We start from the raw sequence: 11,468 nt of genomic DNA on the forward strand, positions 1-11,468 counted from the left end.
CCAGTAGACTAGAGACACCATGATGTTTATAGATGATCCTTTACCCAGTAGACTAGAGACACCATGATGTTTATAGATGATCCTTTACCCAGTAGACTAGAGACACCATGATGTTTATAGATGATCCTTTACCCAGTAGACTAGAGACACCATGATGTTTATAGATGATCCTTTACCCAGTAGACTAGAGACACCATGATGTGTATAGATGAACCTTTACCCCAGTAGACTAGAGACACCATGATGTTTATAGATGATCCTTTACCCAGTAGACTAGAGACACCATGATGTTTATAGATGATCCTTTACCCAGTAGACTAGAGACACCATGATGTTTATAGATGATCCTTTACCCAGTAGACTAGAGACACCATGATGTTTATAGATGATCCTTTACCCAGTAGACTAGAGACACCATGATGTTTATAGATGAACCTTTACCCCAGTAGACTAGAGACACCATGATGTTTATAGATGATCCTTTACCCAGTAGACTAGAGACACCATGATGTTTATAGATGATCCTTTACCCAGTAGACTAGAGACACCATGATGTTTATAGATGATCCTTTACCCCAGTAGACTAGAGACACCATGATGTTTATAGATGAACCTTTACCCCAGTAGACTAGAGACACCATGATGTTTATAGATGAACCTTTACCCCAGTAGACTAGAGACACCATGATGTTTATAGATGATCCTTTACCCAGTAGACTAGAGACACCATGATGTTTATAGATGATCCTTTACCCCAGTAGACTAGAGACACCATGATGTTTATAGATGAACCTTTACCCCAGTAGACTAGAGACACCATGATGTTTATAGATGATCCTTTACCCAGTAGACTAGAGACACCATGATGTTTATAGATGATCCTTTACCCCAGTAGACTAGAGACACCATGATGTTTATAGATGGACCTTTACCCCAGTAGACTAGAGACACCATGATGTTTATAGATGATCCTTTACCCCAGTAGACTAGAGACACCATGATGTTTATAGATGAACCTTTACCCCAGTAGACTAGAGACACCATGATGTTTATAGATGATCCTTTACCCAGTAGACTAGAGACACCATGATGTTTATAGATGATCCTTTACCCAGTAGACTAGAGACACCATGATGTTTATAGATGATCCTTTACCCCAGTAGACTAGAGACACCATGATGTTTATAGATGATCCTTTACCCAGTAGACTAGAGACACCATGATGTTTATAGATGATCCTTTACCCAGTAGACTAGAGACACCATGATGTTTATAGATGATCCTTTACCCAGTAGACTAGAGACACCATGATGTTTATAGATGATCCTTTACCCCAGTAGACTAGAGACACCATGATGTTTATAGATGATCCTTTACCCAGTAGACTAGAGACACCATGATGTTTATAGATGATCCTTTACCCAGTAGACTAGAGACACCATGATGTTTATAGATGATCCTTTACCCCAGTAGACTAGAGACACCATGATGTTTATAGATGATCCTTTGGGGTATTATTATTATTTACGAAACGTTTTGATCTAAGACCTACCCTCTGAACCTCAGGCTTTCAAGACCAAATTTAATGGACGGGTCCGCAATAATTAAATAACATAACAACCATGGTAGCCATGGTAACACAATGCACTACCTGATGTCTATCATTATATATCTGCTTCTCGTGGGGCGGCAGGGTAGCCTAGTGGTTAGAGCGTTGGACTAGTAACCGGAAGGTTGCAAGTTCAAACCCCCAGAGTTGATAAGGTACAAAATCTGTCGTTCTGCCCCTGAACAGACAGTTAACCCACTGTTCCTATGCCGTCATTGAAAATAAGAATTTGTTCTTAACTGACTTGCCTAGTTAAATTAAGGTAAAATAGAAAATAAACTGAAATAGTGGCCTGAACAAATGTAATTGGAAAAAGACGTGTTAACTTCCCTGCGAAGACTATATGCAGCGACAGCAAGACATTCATCTTTCTCAATAAACAGCTTCATCTTTTTGACGCTACCCTTGAGATGAGGGAGCAGCAGTGGTGTGGAAGGAAGGGTTATAAGCACCAACTGCTGAGCAGGGTTAGCTAACTGATAACCCTGCTCAGCATCATTAAGTAAGAGGCCCTGCTAATGCTACTGCTAATGCTACTGCTAATGCTACTGCTCATGCGAATGCTACTGCTCATGCTACTGCTCATGCTAATGCTACTGCTCATGCTACTGCTAATGCTACTGCTCATGCTAATATAGAGTACAGGAAGCTATTGGGGTTTGTTTTTGGAAGCGGATGTGCTGCTCACTAAGTAAGAAGATGAAGCCAAGCAGAGTCAAGTTGACGTAGTTAAAAAAAAAAGGTATCTTATCCCTTTTTACAGGAGTTATTCTAGATATGTCTGTTAACTAATCTCCATTTTTCCTCTGTAGAAGCAGACAGCCTGTAGAGTTGATGCCTCATGAGAACACCTGTCAGCCCTGCCCTGTGGCCGCTGCCTCCCCTGTGTGTGGTACGGATAAACACAACTACGCCTCTCAGGTACTAACCTCCTCTTTCTCTCAATTCAATTATTACTCCCTGTCCCCCTCTCCCACCCTCTCTCTCTCCTCTCTCTCTCCTCCTCTCTCTCTCCTCCTCTCTCTCTCCACCTCTCCCTCTCTCTCTTCTCCTCTCTCTCTCCCCCTTTCTATCTCAATTAAATAACCCTATCTCCCACCCTCTCTCTCCCACCCTCCCTCTCTCCTCCTCTCTCTCTCCCCCTTTCTATCTCAATTAAATAACCCTATCTCCCACCCTCTCTCTCTCCCACTCTCTCCCACCCTCTCTCTCTCCTCCTCTCTCTCTCTCTCTCTCCCCCTTTTTATCTCAATTAAATAACCCTATCTCCCACCCTCTCTCCCACCCTCTCTCTCTCTCCCCCCCTCTCTCTCCCCCTTTCTATCTCAATTAAATAACCCTATCTCCCCCCCCTCTCTCCCCCCTCTCTCTCTCCCTCTCTCTCTCCCCCTTTCTATCTCAATTAAATAACCCTATCTCCCACCCTCTCTCTCCCACCCTCTCTCTCTCCTCCTCTCTCTCCTGCTCTCTCTCTCAATTCAATTCTTCCTCTCTCTCCCCCTTTTTCTCTCTCTTCTCTCTCTCAATTAAATTCTCCCTCGCTCCCCCTCTTTTACCTCCTCTCTCTCAATTAAATTCTCCCTCTCCCCCCTCTTTCTCTCCCTCTCTCTCTCATCTCCCCTATCTCTCTCCCCCTCTCTCTCTCTCCTCTCTCTGTCAATTCATTCTCCCTCCCCCCCCTCTCTCTCCGCCACTCTCTCGTCTCTTCCCTCTCTCTCTCTCTCTCTCCGCCCCTCTCTCGTCTCTCCCTGTATATCTCTCTCGTCTCTCCCTGTATATCTGGTTCCACACTGGTTCCAAGAGGACAAGTGCACTGTACCACTGGATGAATGCAAATGCAAGGTGTTCATCCCAAATGGCACCCTATTCCCTTTATAGTGCACTACTTTGACCAGGGCCCATAAGGAATAGGCTGCCATTTAGGACGCAGGTCAGGATGAATGCAATGCATGCGTGTGATGAATGTTTGTCTCAGGTTTGAACAGTGTAGCACCGTAGCACCGTAGCATCGTAGCATCGTAGCATCGTAGCACTGTAGCACCGTAGCACCGTAGCATCGTAGCACCGTAGCACTGTAGCATCGTAGCACCGTAGCAGTAGCACCGTAGCACTGTAGCACCGTAGCACCGTAGCATCGTAGCACTGTAGCACCGTAGCACCGTAGCATCGTAGCACTGTAGCACCGTAGCATCGTAGCACCGTAGCATCGTAGCACTGTAGCATCGTAGCACTGTAGCACCGTAACATCGTAGCACCGCCCACTACTTTCCCCCTTTATTGATTTATGTAGTTTTTAATTCTGACCTTCTGACGACTGCTCACTCAGCCCCTTCTCCCTCATCTCTCCCTCCTCTCTTCCTCTCTCCCTCCTCTCTCCCTCCTCTCTCTTTCCTCTCTCCATCCTCTTTCCCTCCCCTCTCTCTCTCTCTCTCTCTCGCTCTCTCTCTCCCTCCTCTCTCCTTACTGGCTCTCCTTTCTCTCTCCTCTCTCTCTCCCTCCTCTCTCGCTCTCTTTCCCTCTCCCTCCTCTCTCCCTCCCAATCTCTTTCCTCTCTCCCTTCTCTCTTCCTCCTTTCTCCTCCCTGTCTCCCTCCTCTCTCCATCCTCTCTCCTAATTTTCTCTGTCTTTCACTCTCTCCTCTCTATTTTTCCCTCTCCAGCTTCTCTCTCCTCTCCTCTATTTTTCTCTCTCCAGCTTCTCTCTCCTATATATTTTTCTCTCTCCAGCTTCTCTCTCCTCTCTCCTCTCTCCTGCCTCTGTCCCTCCTCTGTCATTTGAATGAGCAATCTGTTTTTCTGCGGTCACCCCTATAAATATTTGATCGGCATTCAAGCTTACCCTGTTCAACTCAGGCAAGCCTGGACCTGGCACCGCCTCAGGTGTGTGTGTGTGTGCCTGGACCTGGCACCGCTTCTCTCTCTCTCTACTCTCTCCTCTCTCCTCTCTCTCTCTCTACTCTCTACTCTCTCCTCTCTCTCTCTACTCTCTCTCTACTCTCTACTCTCTCTCTCTACTCTCTCGCTCTCTCGCTCTCTACTCTCTACTCTCTCCTCTCTCCTCTCTCCTCTCTCCTCTCTACTCTCTACTCTCTACTTTCTCTCTCTACTCTCTCTCTCCTCTCTACTCTCTACTCTCTCTCTACTCTCTCTCCTCTCTACTCTCTACTCTCTCTACTCTCTCCTCTCTACTCTATTTCTCTCCCCCTATCTCTCTCTCTCCTCTCTACTCTCTTTCTCTCCCTACTCTCTCTCCCCATTTCTCTCTCCCCATTTCTCTCTCCCTATCTCTCTCTTTCTCTCTCTACTCAATTAAATTCAAAGGGCTTTCTACTCTCTCTTTCTCTCTCTCTCTCTCTCTCTCTCTCTGCTGCAGGTGAAAAGCAAGAGTGCTACTGTTGTAAATACACATTAAGCTGTGTGTGTGTGTTACTGTGTGTGTGTGTGTGTTCCTGTGTGTGTGTGTTCCTGTGTGTGTGTGCTCCTGTGTGTGTGTGTTCCTGTGTGTGTGTGTGTGTGTGTGTGTGTGTGTGTGTGTGTGTGTGTGTGTGTGTGTGTGTGTGTGTGTGTGTGTGTGTGTGTGTGTGTGTGTGTGTATGTGTGTGTGTGTGTGTGTGTGTGCGTGTGTGTGTTCCTGTGTGTGTGTGTTCCTGTGTGTGTGTTCCTGTGGGTGTTCTTGTGTGTGTGTGTGTGTGTGTGTGTGTGTGTGTGTGTTCATGCGAAAGTGGTAGGCCACACAAGCTCACAGAACAGGACCACCGAGTGCTGTAGTCCATAAAATCTTCTGTCCTCGGTTGCAACAATCACTACCGAGTTCCAAACTGCCTCTGGAAGCAACGTCAGCACAAGAACTGTTCGTTGATAGCTTCATGAAATGGGTTTCCGTGGCCGAGCAGCTGCACACAAGCCTATGATCACCATGCTCAATGCCAAGTGTTGGCTAGAGTAGTGTAAAGCTCACCGCCATTGGACTCCAGAGAACGCAGTGGAAATGCGTTCTCTGGAGTGATGAATCACGCTTCACAATTTGGCCGTCCAAACAGATGAATCTGAATCTGCAGTTGGTGTGTAGATTTGTACTGTTGTTGAACTGCAGTGTAATCTCTCTCTCTCTCCCTCTTGCTTTATCCTCTCTCTCTTTCTCTCCTCTCTCCCCGTTCTATCTCTCTCTCTCTCTCTCTTTCTCTCCTCTCCCCCCTTCTCTCTCTCTCTCTCTCTCTCTCTTTCTCTCCTCTCTCCCCCCTTCTCTCTCTCTCTTTCTCTCCTCCCTTCTATCTCTCTCTCTCTTTCTCTCCTCTCTCCCCCCTTCTCTCTCTCTCTTTCTCTCCTCTCTCCTCCCTTCTATCTCTCTCTCTCTTTCTCTCCTCTCTCCCCCTTCTTTCTATCTCTCTCTCTCTCTCTCTCTCTCTCTTTCTCTCCTCTCCCCCCTTCTCTCTCTCTCTCTCTCTCTCTCTCTTTCTCTCCTCTCTCCCCCTTCTATCTATCTCTCTCTCTTCTCTCCTCTCTCCCCCCTTCTCTCTCTCTCTTTCTCTCCTCTCTCCTCCCTTCTATCTCTCTCTCTCTTTCTCTCCTCTCTCCCCCCTTCTCTCTCTCTCTTTCTCTCCTCTCTCCTCCCTTCTATCTCTCTCTCTCTTTCTCTCCTCTCTCCCCCTTCTTTCTATCTCTCTCTCTCCCTCTCCTTTCTCCCCCCTTCTCTCTCTCTCTCTCTCTCTCTCTCTCTTTCTCTCCTCTCTCCCCCCCTTCTATCTCTCTCTCTCTTTCTCTCCTCTCTCCCCCTTCTATCTCTCTCTCTCTTTCTCTCCCCTCTCCCCCCTTCTATCTCTCTCTCTTTCTCTCCTCTCTCCCCCCTTCTATCTCTCTCTTTCTCTCCTCTCTCCCCCCTTCTATCTCTCTCTCTCTCTCTCGTCTCTCTCTCTCCTCCAGTGTAAGTTGGAGCAGCAGAGCTGTTTAACAGGGAAGGATCTGAGTGTGAAATGCCAGGGCATGTGCCCCTGTGCCACCGCTGCCGCCCCATCACAGAGACAGAGGACAAACACGGCAAGTACACACAGTGTGTGTTGTTCTGTCAGTGTGTGTTGTTCTGTCAGTGTGTGTGTTGTTCTGTCAGTGTGTGTTGTTCTGTCAGTGTGTGGTTCTGTCAGTGCGTGTGTTGTTCTGTTCAGTGTGTGTGTTGTTCTGTCAGTGTGTGTTGTTCTGTCAGTGTGTGTTGTTCTGTCAGTGTGTGTTGTTCTGTCAGTGTGTGTGTTGTTCTGTCAGGGTGTGTGTTGTTCTGTCAGTGGTGTGTTTGTTCTGTCAGGGTGTGTGTTGTTCTGTCAGTGTGTGTGTTGTTCTGTCAGGGTGGTGTTGTTCTGTCAGTGTGGTGTTGTTCTGTCAGGGTGTGTGTTGTTCTGTCAGTGTGTGTGTTGTTCTGTCAGTGTGTGTTGTTCTGTCAAGGTGTGTGTTGTTCTGTCAGTGTGTGTTGTTCTGTCAGTGTGTGTTGTTCTGTCAGTGTGTGTTGTTCTGTCAGGGTGTGTGTTGTTCTGTCAGTGTGTGTTGTTTGGTCAGTGTCGTCTGCGTGTCAAGGTCTCTAGCTATTTGACAGACAGCCGCCTGAGTTTGCTAGCTGCCAACGGATGACATCAATTGAACGTAGCTGTTTCGTAATGGGATATGACTGAGGCCTAATGATGTGTTATTCTACGGGAGAGGATACCTTTTTCCTCACTCACCCCCCTTCCTCACACAGCAGCTGTCTCTCTCGTTGAGATCAAAACAAGTCCATCTGAGAGACTGAGGTTAGCAGGTAGGCTAGCAGTGGTCTGATTGAAAAGTCTCTGTGAGTGAAATAGTCTTTCCGTCATGATGCCGTGGGTTATTTAGAGTGGGCAGATATCACGATATCCAGACACACCATTGATTGTCCGTGACTCCTGGTCGTGTGGAAATGCCAGTAGATTCAAACAGTTGTTCGTCTCAGTGTCTACTGGTACAGCAAGTTGTTGATGTCTACATTAGTTAGCTGGACTCGGTGAGACCTGTCCTACTGTATGGTAGTTGTGGACTCGGTGAGACCTGTCCTACTGTATGGTAGTTGTGGACTCGGTGAGACCTGTCCTACTGTATGTTAGTTGTGGACTCGGTGAGACCTGTCCTACTGTATGGTAGTTGTGGACTCGATGAGACCTGTCCTACTGTATGGTAGTTGTGGACTCGGTGAGACCTGTCCTACTGTATGGTAGTTGTGGACTCTGTGAGACCTGTCCTACTGTTCGGTAGTTGTGGACTCAGTGAGACCTGTCCTACTGTATGGTAGTTGTGGACTCGGTGAGACCTGTCCTACTGTTCGGTAGTTGTGGACTCGGTGATACCTCTCCTACTGTATGGTAGTTGTGGACTCGGTGATACCTGTCCTACTGTATGGTAGTTGTGGACTCTGTGAGACCTGTCCTACTGTTCGGTAGTTGTGGACTCAGTGAGACCTGTCCTACTGTATGGTAGTTGTGGACTCGGTGAGACCTGTCCTACTGTTCGGTAGTTGTGGACTCGGTGAGACCTGTCCTACTGTATGGTAGCGATGATATAAATGATGGTTGCTTCATGGAAGGTGAGCCCCAGGCCTGTGTGTGTGTGTGTGTGTGTGTGTGTGTGTGTGTGTGTGTGTGTGTGTGTGTGTGTGTGTGTGTGTGTGTGTGTGTGTGTGTGTGTGTGTGTGTTACTGTGTGTGTGTGTGTGTGTGTGTGTGTGTGTTACTGTGTGTGTGTGTGTGTGTGTTACTGTGTGTTACTGTGTTACTGTGTTACTGTGTGTGTGTGTTACTGTGTTACTGTGTGTTACTGTGTTACTGTGTGTGTGTGTGTGTGTGTGTTACTGTGTGTGTGTGTGTGTGTTACTGTGTGTGTGTGTGTGTTACTGTGTTACTGTGTGTGTGTGTGTGTTACTGTGTTACTGTGTGTTACTGTGTTACTGTGTGTTACTGTGTTACGTTACTGTGTGTGTGTGTGGTGTGTGTGTGGTGTGTGTGTGTGTGTGTGTGTGTGTGTGTGTGTGTGTGTGTGTGTGTGTGTTATGTTATGAACTGTAGGGTTTCCTTTCCTTCCCTCAGCAGAGAGCTGTACCGGGCAGGACCTGGCAGACCTTGGAGACCGCATCAGAGACTGGTTCCAACTGCTCCATGGAAACGCCAAGCAGAACAACTCAGGCAAGCCTGGACCTGGCACCGCCTCAGGTGAGTGTGTTTGTGTCCCTGGAGCTGGCACCGCCTCTGTCTCTCTTTCTCCCTCTCTCTGTCCTCTACTCTCTCTCTCTCTCCTCTCTCTTTCTCTCTCTCACCTCTCTCTCTCTCTCTCTGCTCTCTCTCTCTCTCTCTCCTCTCTCTCCTCTCTCTCTCTGCTCTCTACTCTCTCTCTCTCCTCTTCTCTTCTCTCCTCTCCTCTACTCTCTCTCTCTCTCTCGCTCTCTCTCTCTCTGCTCTCTACTCTCTCTACTCTCTATTCTCTCTCTCTCTCCTCTCTATTCTCTCTCTCTCTCTCTCTCTCTACTCTCTACTCTCTATTCTCTCTCTCCTCTTCTCTCTCTCTGCTCTCTCTACTCTCTATTCCCTCTCTCTCTCTCTCTCTCTGCTCTCTCTATTCTCTCTCACTCTCTCACTCTTCTCTCTCTCTCGTCTCTCTCTCCTCTCTTCCAGTACACTCCTTTATGCTCTGATTCACAGCTGACATCTCAGTTATGACAGTCCCGTAATGAAATCTTCACCCAATAAAGAGCTATACACAAAGTAGCACATTCCTGTCTGAGTTGCAATGTGTTTGAAAGTCATCAGTGTCACAGACAGACCGTATTGAATTAAACTCAGGACCACGTTGTATCATGCAAAAAGTAAAGGGAGATTTAATATAGGTTTCCTACATGGCCCTCAAGCTGACGATAACAAACAAATCATGGTGCGGATGGGAATACAGAAGGGCCTCCTCACAGAGACACCCTCTCAGATGTTCTCCCAGACCCAGAACCCAGGAGGGCTGAAGCCCCACCACATAGTAGAGGGAGGAGAGACAGGGAACAGAGAGAGAACAGCGTGACTTCACAACAACATGACATCACAGCAACATGGCATCACAACAACATGACATCACAGCAACGTGACATCACAGCAACATGACATCAAAACAACATGACATCACAGCAACATGGCATCACAACAACATGACATCACAGCAACGTGACATCACAGCAACATGACATCAAAGCAACATGACATCACAGCAACATGGCATCACAACAACGTGACATCACAGCAACGTGACATCACAGCAACATGACATCACAACACCATGACATCACAGCAACATGACATCACAGCAACATGACATCACAGCAACGTGACATCACAGCAACGTGACATCACAGCAACGTGACATCACAGCAACATGACATCACAGCAACATGACATCACAGCAACATGACATCACAGCAACATGACATCACAGCAACATGACATCACAGCAACGTGACATCACAGCAACGTGACATCACAGCAACGTGACATCACAGCAACGTGACATCACAGCAACGTGACATCACAGCAACGTGACATCACAGCAACATGACATCACAGCAACATGGCATCACAGCAACGTGACATCACAGCAACGTGACATCACAGCAACATGACAGCACAGCAACATGACATCACAGCAACATGACATCACAACAACATGACATCACAGCAACGTGACATCACAACAACATGACATCACAAAGCTCCCATTCACACAACTACTGAAGAATAACGGATCAGGGTGAAACATAGAACTGTAAGTTGATGAAATATGGATCATGACACTGGCCAGTATAATAAAGGATAAACACATAACCATTCATACAGCCACTCTGTCATTCTCAGCCCTCCTGTCTAGAGATAACAGGCACCCTGTGAAAGGCCCCATTTAAAATGTGCCTTATGTGGCAGTAGGCAGGAAGAGGAGAAGTGAAGTGAATCACATTCACAATCAAGTCATTTCCTTGTATTTGTTTAGCCAGGATAGTCCCCTCTAACACCTGCCACTGTTTTTCCAGGGAGTCCTGGGCTCCGTAAACTAAATCACATTTAGTTTTAACTTGGTCTTTTGTTTTGATTGAATTGAATTGACCCGGGATTTGATTTGACCTGGACTTTTGATTTGATGTGTCTTGAAAGACATCTAGTAAATACAATGTATAATTATTGTGTGTATGTTTCCTCTCCTCAGTCCTGGACAAGAGTCTGGTGGCCAGCTGTAAGGATTCCATAGGTTGGATGTTTTCTAAGCTGGATACTAATACTGACCTGTATCTGGACCAGGTAACTTTGCCTTGTCTGATAATCCTTTCATCTGTTTTACCATGGAGGACCACTTTGAAAACAAGTGTGTTTTAATGAATACTTTCAGGTGTTATCTTTCTGGGATCAGATTGCTCATCTCGTTTGACATGTACAGTACGTGATGTGTTATTCTTTACACCAAATACATGTAAAAATTGATTTTAATTTCAGGCCGAGCTGGCAGCTATCAACCTGGACAAGTATGAGGTGTGCATCCGGCCCTTCTTCAACTCCTGTGACGGCTACAAGGATGGGAGGGTATCTACCGCAGAGTGGTGCTTCTGCTTCTGGAGGGAAAGTGAGTTACTGACTGGCTGGCTGGCTGACTGACTGGCTGGCTGACTGGCTGACTGACTGGCTGACTGGCTGACTGACTGGCTGACTGACTGGCTGACTGACTGGCTGACCCAGGGTTCCTGTGACGGCTACAAGGATGGGAGGGTATCTACCGCAGAGTGGTGCTTCTGCTTCTGGAGGGAAAGTGAGTTACTGACTGGCTGACTGGCTGACTGACTGGCTGACT

At 46.9% G+C, this 11,468-nt stretch overlaps 1 protein-coding gene across 1 annotated transcript in view; it reads left to right on the forward strand.

The window, feature by feature from the left end:
- The window catches only part of LOC116359730 (testican-2), a 126,751-nt gene that overhangs the window by 85,754 nt on the left and 29,529 nt on the right, over window positions 1-11,468 (forward strand). Inside the window, exons 5-9 of the mRNA XM_031813106.1 lie at window positions 2,422-2,530; window positions 6,529-6,655; window positions 8,687-8,809; window positions 10,833-10,924; window positions 11,117-11,243. Coding sequence (XP_031668966.1) covers window positions 2,422-2,530; window positions 6,529-6,655; window positions 8,687-8,809; window positions 10,833-10,924; window positions 11,117-11,243 — 578 coding nt within the window. The remainder of the gene's footprint in view (window positions 1-2,421; window positions 2,531-6,528; window positions 6,656-8,686; window positions 8,810-10,832; window positions 10,925-11,116; window positions 11,244-11,468) is intronic.

The sequence above is a fragment of the Oncorhynchus kisutch genome, unplaced genomic scaffold (assembly GCF_002021735.2).
Source record: "Oncorhynchus kisutch isolate 150728-3 unplaced genomic scaffold, Okis_V2 Okis04b-Okis11a_hom, whole genome shotgun sequence".
In the NCBI taxonomy this organism is placed as follows: domain Eukaryota; kingdom Metazoa; phylum Chordata; class Actinopteri; order Salmoniformes; family Salmonidae; genus Oncorhynchus; species Oncorhynchus kisutch.